The following is a 19,825-nucleotide window of genomic DNA, read 5'->3' as shown; positions in this document are numbered from 1 at the left end:
TTCATGTCTGTTTAAAAATGAAACTGAGTACAGCCATCGCTACAAAGTCAGTCTTTTATATTGTCAACACTTATGGTTACTAATAATTACTTAAAAGCTGAAATCAATGGCAAAAACCTCAGAGCTGACATGGGCACGTACAGTTAATCGCGCAGTCGCCACACGCGGCCTCAGCTGGACTGAGGATGTGACCTCGCATGAGTAAAGCCAGAAGGAATGTCCATTCATCAAGTAAACAAATATTTATTGAGTAACTAGTACGCACAAGGCTTCATATTTCTTGCTGCTAATAGCCCTCTGAGTTTTCCGGTATTTTAAGGAGGAAAAACACAGTTTGCTATTTTTAAACCCACATACTTTAACAAGGGAATTGATTTTGATTGTTGGTGTGATGAGTTTGAGAGTTGTTCGGGGAAGTGAAAATGATCAAGGAAGACATTTTTCTTAAACATAAGGCGGGTAATAAGTCAGTCCAAAGAGTGGTCAATACACATTTGATTGGTTTATTACAGTAGTGACGTCTCTTTCCAGTAAGTGAATACTTAAAATCTACTTAAAGTGATTGCTGGTAAGAATTGATAAAACCTAGCAAAGCCTCCCGTAGTTTCCTTTGTTAATATAGAAATTGAGATTCAGTAATCATTGACTTGGGCCGGGTAACAAGGTAGCTTCTTAAGTGGGCACTAACAGTGGAACAAATCAATCTTACCAGAATGTATTCTGTAGTTCTCCTCCTTTTGCAAGAAGTGGGGGGATAGAGTTCCTGAGAGTGCTCGCCAGGTTAGCAACAGGAACATACCTTGTAAGGGACATTTAAGCCACATGGGTCGGCCAGGTGTCCAGGAGGAGATGCTGCCTGACCACAGGTCTGGGGTGTGGCAGAGGGATGCATCAGGCTCCGTAACAAAGACTGTCACATTTTAAATTAGCCAGGGACAATGTCACCTATATGGCAAGTAAACCTTAAGAATACCTTATATTGTTTTGACCATTTTTTACAGGAGGCTTGGACTTTTCTTCCTGCCAAAAAAGGGCGGTTCTGACCATTTTTCTGAGAAAACACTAGAGTTTAGTCACTGTAACCTTATTTAGCTTTAGCTGATCATTGCTGCTGGGACAAAGACTAAATAATTCACTCCACTGAAGTAAAGCACGTTCCTCCACCATCTCAGTCTCAGACACAATAGTATATTCTTCCTTTGTTTCTTTTCTACTGGACTTTTTTTTTTTTTTAAATGAGGTCATTCTCTTGTAATTCCAGTTTTTCTGTTTTCACGGTCATTAATTTCACAGACTGGTTCCTTTTCTGCCTTTTCCACCAGTTTACTTCAGTGTCCCCAGCAGTTCCTGAATTCTTGAAAACTCCTCCGACTGCGGATCAGCCTCCCCCAAGGTCCACAGCTCCCGTCCTCCCTGCAAACACTGTGTCCTCAGCAAAGCCCGGCCCAGCACTGGTAAAGGTGGGTACTCTGGCCACGCTGGGTGGAGCGGCTTTACCTGTGCCTCTGTCTGCAGCCCTGTGAATGGAGGACAGAGGCTTTGATCTAAGTTACCCGGCCTGCCTTTTAGCCCGAAGCTTTGAAAACCAAACTGTGGAAGGACTTGCTAGACCAGGGCCTTTGTGTATGAAACTGTCCTATAGTCACAGAAAAATAGCACAAAATTTGGTCTGTATGAAGATACTGGGGCTATGCAGAAAGGCTTTAGGAGTCATTTCATCAGCGGTTCCCAGTTCTGCTGCCCGCCAGGCCACTAAGACGCAACAGAGAGAAACAGAGGAAGGTCGAGTTGCTTCAGTGCAGCACGTGAGATCCGCGAGTCTCACAAACAGATGTCTTCAGTAGTAACACGGCTTTGGACTTTGATGTGCAAGGTCAACTCGGTGGTATTCCAGATATATTATGCTACAGGTTAAAGGCTTTGGAGAAGCAGATACGTTTTTTGATTTAGCAGATTTGGCTAGATGAAGCTCGGTTTGTTCTTCAGAGGAGCTTCAGATTTGTGGCACTGTTCCCTACATTTCGCTTGGTTGAAATAACTCAGTTGGAATAAATCCCAAGGAAGATTAAAATTTTTAATATACAGTACATTTTTAAAGTTCTTAAAATTACATTTAGACCGTCTAAATAAAGTAAGGGGGGGTAATAAACTAAGGAATAGTTAAATCGTTTCAGAGATGGCTTTTGCCAAAACTAGCAGAACACAGATGACAAACTTTTAAAACTACAGATGAGTTAGCTATCTCTTACCACCTTCCAGGGGAGGGGACTGATGCCCAAAGAAGTGACAAACCCAGGAAGGGCCCCATCTCCCGCATTCCAATCTAGTCTCCCTGCCTTCTCAGCCTCTTGCGGCGCCCGTGTGAGGTAGGGGAGTGACTTTCAGATTGGCACAGTGCATGTCCCCATTTCCATCTGTGCCCTGGAACTGTCCCCGTCTTTGACCTTCCTGGAGCAGTGTGGCCAAGCATTATTCAATATAGTTCACTGTCTACCACTGCTTAGCATTGGAGCCAGAAATTCCAGGGGGTGGCAAGTAGCAACTGTGCCGATAAAATCAGCTCTTACCTCCTCTTCCAACATCCCCAAGCATGTCCCACAAAGAGGGTCTGAATGCCAACCTGTCTTTCCCTGCTGATGCCTTGGTTCTCTGTATCTCCCATTCTTTGAATTTCTGGCTTTTTTTTTTTCAAAGTTATCTTATAATCTGAACACTGAAAAGTAGAAAGTCCACTGAGAAATTCAGGAAAAAGTCATCCCATTCTTAATCATAAGATGAGGTCAAGTTAAATGTCAAGAAGGAAAAAAATTTACAAAAAAGATGAGAGATCCATGGTAATATTACATGGTGATAGTGATGTATAGCTAATCTCTTCCCCGTTGTATATTATCACTACAAGATAATCTATGTAAGCACTTACAGCCTGTCTACACAGGGGACCCAAGGTGACTGCTGAATTTGACTAGATAGTGCTGGGCTGAGCATCCTGCCCGTACCCAGAGGGAGCAAGCCTGCAGGAGAAAATGTCCTGGTCAAAGTAAATATGCAGATGTCATGGTGCTTTTTTTTTTTTTTTTTTGAGACGGTGTCTTGCTCTGTTGCCCGGACTAGAATACAGTGGCCTCATCATAGCTCACTGCAACCTTGAACTCCTGGGCGCAAGCCATCCTCCTGCCTCAGCCTCCCAAGACGCTGAGACTACAGGCGCGCACCACCATGCCTGGCTAATTTTTCTATTTTTTGTAGAGACAAAGCCTTGCTCTGGCTCAGGCTTGTCACGGCTCTTGAAATGTGTTTAGCATGTTGCTTTCCAAAGTGGCTGTACCTGTTTCTAAGGTGCATTGCTTTCTAATTTCAAATCATTTAGGCTCACATAATAGATTTCATGTGGTGACATCTCTTTAAATGCTCTTATTTTCTTTTTCTCAAACATAGCAAAGCCATCCCAAGAATCCAAACGACAAACACCGTAGCAAAAAGTGCAAAGACCCCAAACCACGGGTCAAGAAGTTAAAGTACCACCAATACATTCCACCAGATCAGAAGGGGGAGAAGAACGAGCCGCAGATGGACTCCAACTACGCCCGCCTGCTCCAGCAGCAGCAACTGTTCCTGCAGCTGCAGATCCTGAGCCAGCAGAAGCAGCACTACAACTACCAGACCATCCTGCCTGCGCCATTCAAGTACGGGCCGGGGGGGCGGGCGGGGGCACTGCTGGCTGCAGGGCGTGGATTTCACTATGGTTTCTTTATGAGGAGCCATAAATGAGTGAAGGTTGGATGTGCTGATTTAGTTGAGCTCAATGATTATTTTCATTTTGTCTCTGTCCTCCAGAATAGGTTCTGAACTTTTACAAGTTAGAAATGCCTTTTCACAGTTATTCACCCAGGAAAGGTTTGCCTGGTGTGTACTCACAACAGTCCTAGATGCTATGAGATAAGCAGGTGACGTGTAAGCCCCGGCATGAGAAGACACAGGTGGGCATAAAACCTGGAATGGTCAAGGAGACCCTCGGGGGAGAGGCAGGATATTGGTCTGTGGAGGGGCTCAGAAGGGCCCTTCCCAGCGCAGAGGAAGGAGTAAGCACAGCGCTGTGTATCGGTCGGTGAGAAACATCTGAACAGAAGATGCGATTACTTTTTAGGAGAAGTAGAAGACGATACTGAGTAGAGCCAGTGTCTGGAGGTACCCGAGGTGGAGCAGAAGACGTTCCTCGCTGTGACAGACAGCAGAGCGTGGCAGGGGGCAGTGCTGACGCAGTGAGACCGAAACGCAGGGGAGAAAGTTCCATCCTGGTATGGATGGACGCGACAAGGGCAGGGCACTGACGGTGCCAAGGGGGTTTCCAAAGACAGTTAAAGGTCTCGGGGACCAGCAGCTACGGGGAAGGGAGATGTTTCCAAAGTCTGAACCCAACTGTGAGGGACCCAAGGCAGTGAGTTCTGACAGTTCCTGAGACCACAGGCATAGCAAGATAGCCATAGCTAACTTTAATTAGGTAATACAGGAAATTTCTAGATATACACCCCGAATATTTCTTTTTTTAAGAAACATAATTTCCCTAACGTTCCAGGGGAAAGTACAATTGGCATTCAACTCTAGAAGAAGATGCAAAAGCTCGTTCATTACAAGGAAAAATTGTTCTCTGTGATCAAGCCGTTCGGTTCATGCTCACATGACCTGTAGAATCTTTACTTCTGTTTTCCACGTGTAAACTCAGCATCCACCATAGGCGCCCCTATTTTCTAGGAGTAGAAAGGGATTAAAAACCCCCTAAAAAGCTTATCTCTTAAGAAACATCTTCTCATATGTGAATGATTATCAATGCTTTTTTTCTCTTAAGATTCAGATATCTTGAGGAAGATTAAACCTATTAGTAATTCAGACCTCACTAAATCTAAAAAATCAAGGCATGGAGATAAAGGAGAAGGAATTCTGTAGCATGATATTATTTTAAGAGCAAGCAGGCCCGAGTGAGCTGTTGACGTTGGAAGGCACCCAGGGAAGGCCACGGAGAATTGGAAGAGAATCAGAGACAAACTGCTGCTACTCGGCACTTCGTCCAGGCGCTGGGAGGCATCCTCCACTGCCGCCCTCCTCTGGCATCGGCCACCAACAATAATGACAATAACGGTGGCTCAGGGCTATTTACTGTTATCCTTTCAAGGCACCAGGCACTGTGCCTAACGCCTCACGCCATCCTCACCGTAAGTCTAGGAAGAATTGCTGTTGTTGACCCCATTCCCAGATGAGGAAACTGCAACTGAAAACCCTGAAAAAGGATTTTCCGCGCTATCCATCTATGAAACAGTCTTTTTCTGCAGTGGAACAACGTGGCTGTGTGGGCTGGCCTCGTAGATGGGAAGAACACACCTGAGGTGTGCGGCAGCTGCACTCTTCCCAATTTGTCTTTCCACTAAGGCCTCAATGCCGCTCTGCTCCTCGCCCATTCCCACCGCTATGACAACCAAGCCCGCCCAAGGGAAATACCATACAAAAAGATCCAGGAACTAAACACTCACCTTTGAGTATTGCTTCACCACACAAAGACTAAACATAAGTCCTGTTTGATTTCCAGATCCTAAAAATGGAGACCTTGTTTTCTAACACATTGCTTAGCTTTCCCAAAATTCCAGGAAACTGAAAGTCCTATAGTGTCCAGAGCAGTGTGATTTTACCTGTATGGTACCAGCCCTTTGATACCACGGAAGGGAGCCAAAGCCAGAAGAGACGAGTTTCTAGGCAAACCCAGTTTGTCCGCACACTCACTGAAAGGGCACAGAAAGTCGTGGAAGGCCACGTCATCCCTCTGAACTTCAGGTCTCTCATCTGCACAGTGATCACATTTGGCAGCTACCCCTCACTTACTCTCCGTTGATTTAAGACAAAAATAGATTAACCTATTTGTTAAAGATTGAATTAAACACCAAACTGTTAATCATAAATAGAGTATTGCAGAATCTCAACCAAAAAGATAGCATGAATAGAACAATTACTTTAAATTGTGCATTCTCAACGGGATGATATTACAAAGGAACAAAAGGTGGTTCGGGAGAGATACTACTCTTTTATGTAATAAAGCACAGACGTGTATATGACACATAGACACATACAACGCATCTGTGGTGTTGATACTTCAGGGGGAGGGCGATCTGGAGAAAAATGTCTGAAAGCCTCCTTGGGGGGATAATAATGAATGAAAATTAGGTTGAGAAACACTGATTTAAAGAAAATATTTTTACAACTCTAACGTGAGATTTAAAAGTTGAATTTTTAGAAAGGAGAATAATGATACATACAATATTTGTCATTTCATCCAAATTTCAAGAAACTTCATCTCAAAAACTATGTTTAATTTCAACAGAATTCAGGCAGGTTAAAAAGACCTCAAGATGAATGTCAAGAGTTAACTGTTGGCCAGGTGTTGTGGCTCACGCCTGTAATCCTAACACTCTGGGAGGCTGAGGCAAGAGAATTGCTTGAGCTCAGTTCAAGACCAGCCTGAGCAAGAGCGAAACCCCGTCTCTCCAAAAATAGAAAAAATTAGCCGTGTGTGGTGGTGTGTGCCTGTAGTCTCAGCTACTCAGGAGGCTGAGGCAGGAGGATCATTTGAGCCCAGGAGTTTGAGGCTGCAGTGAGCTATGATGATGCCACGGCACTCCAGCCTGGGCAACAGAGTGAGACTCTGTCTCAAAAAAAAAAAAAAAGGAGTGAGCTGTTGACAGAGCCAGCATTGGCTTCCACCCCAGGCTTCCTGAACCTCCTTGGAGAAATCTCCTCCAACTGGCTGTCACCCACAAGCATTGTCACCTCAGATCCCTATTTTAGGTGGTGGAATTCCAAGTCTCTTTGGCTTCAGCACCAAGGCTTTGTATGTGACAGTGAAGCCTGAGGCTGCAGTGGGATTGGCTATAGTGTCAACCGTCGCGTGTACCTTTAATAGGTATCAACCATCAGAAAAGGAAGCCAAGAGTGTCACAGTTGGAAGATGTTAAGGAGGGATCTGGCTTTGATGTGGAAAGGGGCTTGGGGAAATTAGTGCAAAGCACCTAATTTTAGAATCTGACAACTGATGCACCAGTTTCTTTTATGTAAACTTTTTAAATTGAAGAATAACTTACATACAGAGAAGTCTATAAATTGTAAGTGAAAATTGATGCCAAAGTAAATACACCCCTCTACCCCCCATCCAAACCAAGAAATGGAACATTATCAGCATCCCAAAAGCCCCCTTTAGGTCCCCTCTTAGTGACTATCCTGACTTCTATCCCCCTAGATGAGTTTTGCCTATTTGTGAACTTCATATAAATGTAATCTAACAGTACACGTTAGTAGCTGGCCTTTTTTCCTGAACATTGTTTGTCATGTGCATCTTTATTGGTGCACATAGCAGTAATTTTCATTTCTGTTTAATGTTCCATGTGTGACTATACCATAATGTATCCGTCCGTCATACTCTTAATGGACAGGTGGGTTGCTTCCAGTTGGGACCATTATGAATAATGCCATAATGAATGTTCTAGTCTGCATATTTTGGTACACATACATGTGTCTCTCTGTCACATGTCTATCTAGGAATGGAAATGCTGGATCATAGGATAGACAGATGTTTTTCTTTAATATATTAAACAGTTTTCCAAAGTGCATACACCAATTCACGCTTCTGCCAGCAGTGTATGAGCGTTCTGGTTGTCCTACATACTTGGTATCATCAGTCTTATTCGTTAGAGCAGTTCTGCTGGGTGTGCACGGCTGTTTTGTCATGATTTGCATTTTTATTTTCCTCATACCTAGTGAGGTTAAGCCCTTGTTCACATAATTATTGACCATTTGGATATACTTTCTGGTGATACATCTGTTCAAAAATGGGAAAACCCATTTTTCCATTGGGTTTTCTTTTTCTTACTAACTTGTAATATTCTAGATGAGGCCTTTGTCCGAAATATGCATGACAGATACCCTGTCCTGTTCTGTGGCTTGACTTTTCACCGTCTTAAGTCCCCCTACTACTTGGTGCTGTTTATGTCCTGTTTAAGGAATCTTTGCCTATGCAAAGGCCATGAAGATATTATCCTAAGTTTTCCTCTAAAAGCTTCATTGCTTTCATAATTCACATTTAGATTTTGGAGAATGATGCAACGTCGGAGTTGATCAAGAGCTGTATTTTTTCTGTGTGAATATCCACTTGGGCCCAGCCCCGCTCACTGGAAGGACCACTCTTCCACCACTGCACTGCGGCATCATCTCTCTGATAACATAAGGGCCCACGTGCGCGATTCTCCATTCTCGCCCACTTGTCTGTTCCGTCCTTGCCTCGGCTCCGCACCGCGTGAACAGCTGGCTTTGTGATACACATTGATACCTGGTGGCGTGACTCTCCCAGCCTTGCTTTTCTTCTTCAAGAATGCCAGGGCCATTCTTGGTCCTTGCATGTCCATGAAGCTTAGGATTGCCTTCTAAATTTCCACCAAACAAGCCAAACCTGCAGGGATTTTACTGGGAATCCGATTTAGTTGGCATCTTTACAATATTGAGTCTTCCAATCCATAACCATGGTATTTTTCTCTTTATAAGTTAGTCAAATCGTTAATAGAAGCGATGTAAAATCTAGAAATTATTTTATTATAAACTCTAATTTTCTTTTTCTTTTGAAGGCCACTCAGTGACAAAAATAACAACAGTGGGAATTCAGCATTGAACAATACCACACCTACCACAGCAAGACAGAATACACCTGCTCCTGTGAGAAAGCCAGGACCTCTGCCTTCTAGCTTGGATGACTTAAAGGTGATAACTCCCAGTACAGCTTATTCACCCATAAAGACCACAGAAACGTAAACGCTGTGCCGGATTTGTCTAGCAGATGTCAGTGGTTTTCAATAGATGTTCCACTTTCCCAACAATAGGATGATCTTTATAGAGGTATTTTCTTTTTACTTCCATTAAATTTCTTTTTAAATGACCAATAATAACTCTCATTTACTGAGCTTGTACCTTGTGCAGACACCTTCCCAGTTCTGTTGGATTCCAGAAGCTGTGATTTTTTTTTTTCCCTGCCCAAGGCCAAGTTTGGGAGAGCAGGAAAATGTAACAGTTAAGAACGTGAGCTCCAGGGCCACCCTTCCTAGGTTTCTGTCCCAGCCCACCCTTCTATTGTCTGTGGTAGTTTGGACGAGTGCTTCAGCCTGTCTGCCTTGCTCTCCTCATCTGTAAAAGGGAAAGACGACTAATACCGACACCTCATGGGGTCATGGGAAGACTGGTTGAAACAGTAAAGTGCTTCCAACAGTGTCTTGCACATGGGAGCCAATCAGTAAACGTAGCTGTTATCATCATCATCATTCCTGGTAGTGTATCTTTTCTTTGTTATAAAAGAGGAGTTGCCCTCTAAAACCCTCACGTTATCACTGGCCTTCCCCGTGCTTCACGTGTGTAGTATATGTGTTTGTGTCAAAAGAAAATCGGTCCCACTTTCAGATACGCAGTAACATGGAGTTGTCTGGCAGACGTGGGTTCCTTTCCCATCACTAAAGTGTGCCACAGACTTGTCAGGCATAATGCCAAGAGATCTGCTCTGTTTGTACCTCCAGGTATCAGAACTGAAAACAGAACTGAAGTTAAGGGGTCTGCCGGTATCGGGCACCAAACCGGACCTCATCGAACGCCTGAAACCCTACCAGGAAGTGAACAGCAGCAGCCTGGCCGCTGGCAGCATCGTGGCAGTGTCATCGTCAGCCATCGTCACCAATAACCCAGAAGTGACCGTGGCGTTGCCGGTTACAACACTACATAACGCCGTGACTAGCTCAGTCTCCACTTTCAAGGCAGAATTGCCATCTGCCGGCAGCAGCAACGTTGCCCGGGTGGAAAACGCTCATTCCCCTCTGCCCATCTCGCCGTCTCCCTCCGAACAGTCCAGCCTCAGCACCGATGACACGAGCATGGCAGACACTTTCACCGAGATCATGACCATGATGTCTCCCTCACAGTTCCTGTGTTCCTCTCCTCTGAGAGTGGCAAACAACGAGGACAGCCTGAGCCCCACCAGCAGCACGCTGTCCAACCTGGAACTGGACGCCGCTGAGAAGGACCGCAAGCTCCAGGAGAAAGAGAAGCAGATCGAGGAGCTAAAGAGGAAACTGGAACAAGAGCAGAAGCTTGTGGAAGTGCTGAAAATGCAGCTGGAGGTTGAAAAACGAGGGCAGCAGCAACGGCCGCTGGAACCCCAGCCCGGCGCCCCAGCTCATTCCGGCAGCCAGGCAGATCAGAAACACGGCGGCGGCGGCTCCTGCGTCAAAGACGAGACCTCGCTCCCTGACTGCTCCAGCTCCCGGCAGCCTGTCCCGGGAGCCAGCCACCCTGTGGCCCAGCCCGTCTCCACAGGTGGCCAGACCCTTGTCGCCAAAAAGGCTGTAGTTATCAAGCAAGAGGTCCCCGTGCCCCAGGCGGAGCAGCAAAGCGTCGTCTCGCAGTTTTACGTGAGTTCCCAGGGACAGCCACCGCCTGCCGTTGTCGCTCAGCCCCAGGCTTTACTGACCACACAGACTGCTCAGCTGCTGCTCCCGGTGTCCATCCAGGGCTCGAGTGTCACCTCAGTACAACTCCCAGTAGGCAGCCTCAAGCTCCAGGTGTGGAGTGTGTCTTCTAACCACTTTACCTTACAGCATGCATAGCATGGAGACTGCTGAGGACGGACGTGCCTGAGCTTTTTCATAAATGCCTCCACAGCAGGCTTCATGCTTGCAGGACACTCGCGCGTGTGTGGGAGGGTTATTCAAAAATGTAAATAGCTAGCGCTGTTTTTATATAGTAAACACAAACAGGAGGTGTTTTTTCTACCTGTTAGCCTTTCCCTTTAATGAACATAGCATCACATGTAGAGACATGTGCTGCATACCAGTGACCTTATCCTTAGGATCCCAGCTGCTGCTGTGCACACTGTCCACACGCAGGGCACAGCATCAGCACTTCAAGTGGCTGGCTGCACTTCATCCTCCCTTCCCCCAGAAGGTGCCAGTGCCACAGCCCAGCTCTAGTAGGGACACCGAGGCCTGGAAGGGGTGCTTGGCAACTTGCCGAATGACAGAGCTGGCATTTAAACCTAGGTCTTCTGACGCCAGAGCTTTCCCTCTCAGACTCAGCCTTGTATTTTGCCTCCCCAGTTGAGTTCTTGAAAGGCACTGCTAACACGAAGATGCCGAAACTAAGGAAAATGTGACCACAAATTTAAGAGTGAAGATGTTATTGAAAGAGAGGATAAAACGCTGATGAGGATGACATTCCCTTTTGTGCCTACATAACCTATGTGTTTCCCTTAAGTTGTTTTCACGTAACGTGCTTTTGGTAGGTTTTAACCAAATGCAGACCACAAGTAAACAAGAAACCATTTGGGCCAGTGCTTCTCAACCTTGAGTACCCAAACACCTGAAACAGCAGAGAGGAATAATCTTGTACCCCGGGGGTCAGGAGGCATGGCCCCGAGGCCCTTTAGCGTATACGAAACCTTTTAATTCCCCTGTTTTCTCTTTAGGGTCTCTGTGAAATTTAAAGTCTACTCCATAATACATCTTAAAAATAAATTTTTTTTTTTTTTTTTTTTTTTTTTTTTTTTTGGTCCAAATCTTCCATTGCTGTTGTAGGAACAAGAACTGTTTTAAACTTGGGCCTGTGTCTGCCCTGGCACATTGCTGGCCGTCCCCACAGAGGGCACATACCGCTTAAAAGCAGGAATTTGGACACTTAGGTCGCATAGATATCTTCGTTGCCATTAAAAGTATAACAATACCTGACTTCTTATGTGTAGAGCTGCTGTAGGTTCTTACTATCAGTTTCCTAGTTTCTCAAACTTTTCAAATGAAACTCTTAGCTACTTAACAATAAGAGCACGAAAGTAACTGGTCTGGTGCTTCTCTGGTTAGAATTGTTACGGTTCAGATTCAGGTACAGAGGAACTGAAATGTGTGCCTGCCTACCTTGTCTTATTTCACCTTAGATACGATCCCTAAGTGAACCGTGGGTTCATGTCTAAACTCTTAACGCTTTGATGCTGACAATTCAATCGGTTTTTTTTTAAATTCTTCTCCTAGACTCCACCACAAGCAGGAATCCAGACCCAGCCTCAGATAGCAACCGCTGCACAAATGCCCGCCGCCGCCTTGTCCTCAGGCCTGGCCGCGACCGCACCTCAGAAACAGGACACCTTCACGCAGCACGTCCTCAGTCAGCCCCAGCAAGTCAGAAAGGTGCGTGGACGCTACCGAGGGGCAGACGTGGCCGAGGGTAACATCCAGCCGTCCACTCACCCAGCGTCTTCCCGTACGCCTGGTCCTCGGGGAGCGCGTTTAGCCTTTTCTGGGACGTCTCCCTCAGAGCGAGCGTCAGCTTAGATGCCATCTGGCTGCAGATCATCCAGCTATTTGGGGCGGGGGAGGGGCACTCGACTACTGAAAGATAGCTCGCTTGAACGGCTAACCGCTTTGTCAAAGTTTTGGGGGGTTATTTTTTTGTCCTCATATATTGAATTTACTGAGTTTTAAAATAAATTTCTTTTTAAAATTAAACATATTGTGGGGAAAAAAATATACTCTTCCTTGGGAAATGATATTTGAAGATAAAAAAGATACTTCTACAATCTTTGTCTTGAGTAAGGTCTTGATACATATTTGTAAGCGTTTGCCATCTTGCAGATTAAGAGCCAGGTCTTATCATTCCAGCTCACCACCTTCCTAGGTGTTTGGCCTCAGAGGACGTTCACTTGTTTCCTCTCAGTTCAGTCACCTCATCTTTACAGTGACGGTGTTCATCCAGGACTCAGCGTCCTCACACAGGGTCCTCCCCGCTGAAAAAATCCCAATGCTAAATCACCCCGAAGTTACCAAAATTCCCTCTTATCCAGCAGGTGGAGCTGTGTACCCATCTCTGTGCCAAAAAGTCTTAGGCCTCAGAAACAGGTCTTCCTATTTTAAACCCTGAAAAGCGTTAATCCCAGAGTTTTAATCTTCAGCATAAGGGAACCTAGATACTGAGGTACCCGTGGGTCGGCCCTAGGGCCGTGCGGACCGTCTGGGCTGAAGCAGCCGTAAGGACAGACAGCAGCAGTCACACCGACACCCGCGCTGTTTCAGAATCCCCGAGAAGTGCAGTGACAAGGGACTTACACGTTACTGAGTTTGGGAAAGGTCAAAATATAACTTTAGTGTAGTTGTAAGCTCAGTAAATGTTCAAGTGCAAAGACAGTTTTGTTTGGGGGAGGACAGAGAAAAATGATATATGAGGGGATAAATGAAGGGTTTTTCACGAAGTCTCAAAATACTAGAAATCATTACTTCCAGTTTCAAGGAAGTAATTTTTCACAAAATACAAGGAAATTTATCTTCTTCAAACAAGAGCATATTTATAGACGTCATCACCCAGAGATGATGTATGGTTTGGAGTACATAGACATGTACTTTTCACACTTAAGAAATAGTTATGTTTATAATAATATCGGGGAGAGGTTTTTTGAATGTTAGTGATATAAAATATATTAAATATTTTTATGAGCAAACCAAGTTCTGTGACATGCAGGCACAATGTCAGCAGTATGGCCATATTTGTAAAAGGACCTAAAAACGTGTGGGACTCTTGATGAGGATTCTAAACAGAACATTTTGGAGTCCCAGGAAGAAATTCTCACCTCTGCCTGATAGCCTGAAGGCAGCTTCTCAGAAAAGGGCAGGTTTTAAATGGGGTCTTGCAAGTATGTAAAGAAATTTTCGAGAAACTAGAAAATTGACCGCAGCCACACAGCATGGGTAAGGTTTTAGGCAGGGTGGAAAAGAGATCGGGTAGGAAGAAGCTTCACGTGCCAGCCAGAGATTAGGATTTTACCCCCAAGGCAGGAGAGCCAGTGAGTGTGGCTGGGGCTTGATGGGGTCCGTGCTGTAGGAATGTAACTGCAGCGGCGGGTCAGTGGGGACGCTGGGCTGCGAGGCTGCGGCAGAATCCCGGGGATGGGTGGCGAGGACCTGGATGGGGACCGCAGAGAACAGAGGCGTTTCCGAGACGAGTGTGTACTGAGAGGAGAACACGGAGGTGACTGATGGTGCCATTTACCGAAGTATAAACACAAATGCAGAACCAAGAACTACTTCCCCTCAGCGGCTAGGGGCAGGGGGAGGAAAGGGCAAAGTTCAGTTTGGACCGTATTCAATTTGAGATGTCCAGGAAGACGACATAAACATGGCTTTGGCACTCGGGAGCCAGGCTGGAAGTGGAGGTGAGATTGCTGGCTTAACCGTGACCAGTAAAGGTGCGAGAGAGATGAGGTCACCCTAGTGAGGAGTGTGAGACATTCAGCTGTCATTTAAGAGGACAAATATACAGGCAAACACTGTGTTCCCACAAAGCGCTGTTTGCACTGCCCTCAGAGGCAAGTTACTGAGTAAAGGGACCACGTGTGCTCGAAAATGGGGGAGGCCGACCATGGCGTGTGGGCCAGATGCAACCTAGGCCTGATCTGTAGATACAACGGTAGTGGCACACGGCCACACCTGCGTATTTACATACTGCCCAGGGCTGCTGTCGTGCTGTGGCGACACAGGTGAGTGGTCACCACCAAACCGAAAACTCCTGTGGCCCTTTACAGAGAAAGTTTGCCCACCCCTGCTCTAAAACGTGGTTTTCCCAGCCTTAGCAAGAGCGAGACCCCATCTCTACTAAAAAAAAAATAGAAAGAAATTATATGGACAGCTAAAAATATATATAGAAAAAATTAGCCGGGCATGGTGGTGCATGCCTGTAGTCCCAGCTACTCGGGAGGCTGAGACAGGAGGATCCCTTGAGCTCAGGAGTTTGAGGTTGCTGTGAGCTAGGCTGACGCCACGGCACGCACTCTAGCCTGGGCAACAGAGTGAGACTCTGTCTCAAAAAAAAAAAAAACAAAACGTAGTTTTCTTTACTTTGTCAGGAAGAGCGGAAGAACAAACTGATGGAGAAATATTTATTCCTTACAGGTTTTCACAAACTCGGCATCATCAAATACGGTCCTTCCGTATCAGAGACAAGCTGCTCCCGCGGTCCAGCAGCCCTTTATTAACAAGACCCCCAACAGCGTCCTTCCACCCAGAAATGCCCCACTTCCGTCCCTGCAGAACGGCCCGAACACTCCCAGCAAGGTAAACCTGTGACAACCGCGTAGCAGTGAAAGTGCTTACTGGGGTATAAACTCATTCCAAAGCCCACAGCTTCGGGCACCAATACTAACGAATGAAATGGTGGAAAATACAGTGGTGGGGGCTTGTTGGGGAGGAGCTTGGCTGTTGTCACAGTGAGGATGATCCCCCCCGTCGGGGGCGGCCCACAGTGCTGTCGGCCTCACGGGTGCTTGGAAGCGTCTGCTCATGAGCTCCGTGCTTTGGCAGAGCCGGGTCTGGCCAGGGCAGGAGGAAGCTTCTTGCCAACAGCTAACGTGCGCCCCTCCTTCGTTTGATACAGCCGAGTTCGCCCCCTCCGCCTCAACAGTTTGTCGTCCAGCACTCTCTGTTCGGCAGCCCAGTCACCAAGACAAAAGACCCTCCCCGCTACGAGGAGGCCATCAAGCAGACGCGCAGTGCACAGGCCGCCCTTCCAGAGGTAAGAGCACGGTGGTCGTGGCTTCTAAGGGCTAGATCTGATGTGCCGTCCTCAAATCCCTTGTCTAAGACTCACTTGCCTCAATGAGAACATAAAAATTATGGCTAGGAGCCTGGTGCTTTACCTGGTTATTTACAATCACAATTTCATTCATTATGAAGAATCCCAGACAACCTCCAGCAGCAGTGTAACCTCCAGCTACCACTTATTCAGAAATTCAGGGTTTGTCTTTTAACTTTTCCTTTGAGACAAGGGGATCAGTCATGTTAGGGATAGATGTGATTGTGACCAGGGGACGTATTTCATACAGGTCCCTCTTTTCTAAAGCCACCAGTTGTCAGGCCAGCAGACTGACACTGTTCCGCCTGGCCGACACTCGAGGCTGCCCAGCACCTAAATCCCCGTGTCCCGCTTCATCTCTCTCTGGGCCTTAGCACCCTCCTCCCCCAGCAGGCAGCCCCTGCAAGCGACCTGGCCAGTCTGCTGAGCAAAGGCACTTGGTCAGTAATAGACCCGAGGTTCTCCTGGCTTCACCACACGTATGCCCACCTGGTGACCATGTCACCTCAAGTAAGGCACTTAGCTCTCCTCCGAGTCCTCCGTGTCTCTGATAAAGGAGGAGTAGCCACAGGTGTACCAAGGGATGAGAAAAGGTAGGGTTCCCACTTGTAAAAGCATATGGCCCATGGGGGGTGCCCAGTCAGTACCCTGAACACTCTTCGTAACATCCCTGCCTCTCTAGAAGTTGTCAAAGCTTAAAACTGAACTTATGTTCAAGGATGAACCCCAGCCTCATGGAGGATGCAAGGAGTGGCCCCGCTGCCACTCCACAGGTGCTGGAGGCAGACAACAGCACGGAACACATCGGAGCAGGACCGCTTGTCCTGCACAGCAGACAGCAGGAGCGTCGGCACATTGTGCCAGTCCCCTGCTCTGCATCCCACGGGACTTACTGGGGCTGCGCGAGCAGCGGCTCACGCCACACTTAGGGAACACGAGGCCGAGGGCTCAGCACTTTGCCCAGCAAGCAGCAGGTCCCCCGACGGGGAGCACGCACAGTCCTGCCGCGGTGCCCACGTGAGCATCTACAGAGCTGCTCAGCGCCAGGGGCAGCGCGCAGCCTGGCACCCTCAGGGCCCACGGGGGACGCCCTCTCCGAGTAATACACGCTTCTTTGTATACACTTAGTGCCGAAGGAAGGTAACTTTTCCAGCTGTAACATGTTCCTTTAGCTCCAGACTCAGCAAGGGCCCTCATCTGTGAGGGAAAAGCCAAATTTCAGAAATAGGTTTAAACATTTGCAGTAGGAACTGAAACAAAGGGTACTGGACTGAACTGTCCTCCCCCAGGGTCCATTCAGAAGTGACATCTATTCTCTTCACCGGGAAAGAGAGGTGGCGTGAATTGCCAAGAGCTTAACTGCAGTTCTTAAGAAAATCAAAAGGTAGCACTCATCCTTCCAAGCCTGGTTCTCGTGTGAAGGTTAATACGCTTACTCAATTTAGGTGACAACAACAACAAAGAGAAATCTTCCACTTTAACCTAAGATAGCTGATTGGAATCCCTGGTATTTAATGTCTGCAGGTTCATGTTTATAGACCGAGGGAGCCAGGTTTTATATTGGTTTTTGGTATTCAAATAAGTAGCTATTTGCAGTACCTCATCATATGCCATTGAGCACCAACCCCAGGAATTCTGAGGTTTTTTAGTATATTTACTCAGACTTCCGATTCCACTAGTGGCTAAGTAGGCCCTACCGGCTCCATCTTCCCACAGATAACAGCTGTAAATCTTGGTTATAATACAAAGGCAACTACGTGAGGTCACTGAAGAGCAAACAGAAACAGTCACATTCTGCTGGGGGCTCCACACTCAAAGGAGGGGTTATATGGATGAGTTCCCTCTTTCTGCTACTCTGGCGCTGGGGTCGAGCTAAGTGGCAGGGATACGGGTGGAAAAAACATCATCTTTATGGCTTAGGAAACCAAAGACTGAGTTGAGAGCAACCAAAGGAAAAGAGCCAGAGCAGGAATCCCCAAATTCTGTCCGCCCACATCTCTGTGGGGATTTTATGCAGTGGTACATTAAGTTGAATTAGCCTATGAAAAGTGAAGGATGTGTATTGCATATCTACAGTAAGAACTAAAAAAATACAGCAAAGTAGGTTTTTTTAAAAAAACAAGAAAAATTGTTAGAATACAAAAATAGCCCATTTTTTTAAGGGCAAGAAAGAACGGGTTAACCAAAAAAAGGGGGGGATGAGCAGAAAATAATAAAATGGTAAACCCAAATTTAACCGTGTCGGTAATTACAATACATACTAGTGAAATAAACAATTAAAATGCAGAAATTGTCAGAAATGATTTAAAAAAAAAAAAAAAAAGCCAGGCTCAACTATATGCAGTGTGCAGTTTTAAGATACATCTGCACATTCTTTGACAATCCTCCCTGGGTTGGGCTCAATGACTCACTTCTAATGAACAGAATTGGCAGACAGGACGGTGTGTGACTTCAGAGACTGGGGCATAGAAGGTACGCCCCTTCGGCCCTGCTCTCCCTTGGTTTGCTCGCCCGGGAGAACCAGCTGTCATGCCAGGTGGACGCCCCAGCAGCCGTCTGGAGAGGCTCACGTGAGGGGAACTGAGGCCTGCCATCAACTGCCAGCACCACCTTGCCAGTCGTGCGAATGAGCCACCTTTACAGGGGCATTCTCCAGCCAGCATCTTGACTGTAACTTCATGAAAGACCCTAAGCCAGAGCCACCCATCAAAACCATTCCTAAACTCCTGACCCACAGAATCTGGGACATCACAAATTTTAAGCCACTATATTTTAGAGTAACTTGCAATACAACAAAAGATAACTAATGCATGCATCTACAAGAGGCATATTTCAAATACAAAGACACAGGTTGAAAGTAAAAGGTTGGGGAAAGTTACACCATGCAAATAGTAAGCATAAAAAATCTGCAGTAGTGAAAAGATTTGAACAGACATTTCCCCCAGAGAAGATAAAGAGATGGCAAATAAGTACACAAAAAGATGCTCAACATCATTAGTCACTAAGGCAATGCAAATTAAAACCACAATGCAATACTACTGCATACCCAATAGAATATCTAAAATTAAAAAGACTGACAATATGAAGTGTTGGTGAGAATGAAAAACAACTAGAAATCTCATACTGTGTACTGCTGGTGGGAATGTAAAATGGTGCAGTCACTTTGGAAAACAATTTGCTGTTACTTCAAAAGTTAAACATATGACTACTCTGAGATCCAGTCATTCCACTCATAGGTACTTACCCAAGAGAAAAGAAAACATATCTATATAAATACTTGTACACAAATATTCATGGCAACTTTTTTTCTAATAGCCAAAAACTAGAAACCCAAATGTCCATCAACAAGTAAATGAAGGGCCAGCGTGGTGGCCCGTACCTGTAATTCCAGCACTTTGGGAGGCCAAGGTAGGAGAATAGCTTGAGGCCAGAATTTGAGACCAGCCTGGGCAACATAACAAGACCCCATCTCTATGGGGGAGGGGAGGAGGAAAAAAAAACTAGCTGGGCATGGTGGCATGGTAGTCCCAGCTACTTGGAGGCTAAGGCAGAAGGATTGCTTGAGCCCCCCAGGAGTTTGAGACTGCAGTGAGCTATGATCATGCCACTGTACTCCACTCCAGCCTGAGTGACAAAATGAGACCCTGCCTCAAAAAAAAAAAAAAATTAGCCTCCCGAGTTGCTGGGACTACACAGGTGTGTGCCACCATGCTTGGCTAAGGCAGGAGGCTCACTTGAACATAGCAGTTTGAAGTGACAGTGAGCTATGATTGTGCTGCTGCACTCCAGCCTGGGTGACAGAGCAAAACCCTGTCTCTTTAAAAAAAAAAAAAAAAAAAAAGTGAATGAATAAACAAACTCAGATTTCCTTACAATGGAATAGTACTCAGCGATAAAAAGGAATGAACTGTTCCTAAGGTATACACTACAACATGGATAAATCTCAATATAATTACCTTGAGTGAAAGAAGCCACCCTCCTCCCAAAAAAATATACACTGTATGAATCCATTTATATAAAACTAATCCATAGTGAATGAAAGCAGAGCAGCAGGTTGCCTGGGGATGAGGAAAGCATTACAGAAGGGCACGAGGAAACTTCAAGGGTGACACATATGTTCATTATCTTGATTTTGTTGGTGGTTTCCTGGGTG

The 19,825-nt window shown here is 46.1% G+C and overlaps 1 protein-coding gene across 3 annotated transcripts in view; it reads left to right on the top strand.

Moving 5' to 3' along the window:
- Positions 1-19,825, top strand: part of MRTFB (myocardin related transcription factor B) — a 173,618-nt gene that overhangs the window by 144,269 nt on the left and 9,524 nt on the right. For 2 of the 3 annotated variants that reach the window (XM_069486905.1, XM_069486906.1), the window contains 7 exons: positions 1,323-1,460; positions 3,436-3,683; positions 8,655-8,787; positions 9,591-10,628; positions 12,087-12,242; positions 14,994-15,155; positions 15,475-15,612. In XM_069486905.1, the coding sequence (XP_069343006.1) occupies positions 1,323-1,460; positions 3,436-3,683; positions 8,655-8,787; positions 9,591-10,628; positions 12,087-12,242; positions 14,994-15,155; positions 15,475-15,612 (2,013 nt within the window). Of the gene's footprint in view, positions 1-1,322; positions 1,461-3,435; positions 3,819-8,654; positions 8,788-9,590; positions 10,629-12,086; positions 12,243-14,993; positions 15,156-15,474; positions 15,613-19,825 lie in introns of those variants that run through there. The other variant, XM_069486907.1, reaches the window with a different exon arrangement.

The sequence above is a fragment of the Eulemur rufifrons genome, chromosome 14 (genome assembly GCF_041146395.1).
Source record: "Eulemur rufifrons isolate Redbay chromosome 14, OSU_ERuf_1, whole genome shotgun sequence".
In the NCBI taxonomy this organism is placed as follows: Eukaryota; Metazoa; Chordata; class Mammalia; order Primates; family Lemuridae; genus Eulemur; species Eulemur rufifrons.
The sequence above is the reverse complement of the archived record's forward strand: the minus strand, read 5'-3'. Positions and strand labels throughout refer to the sequence as shown.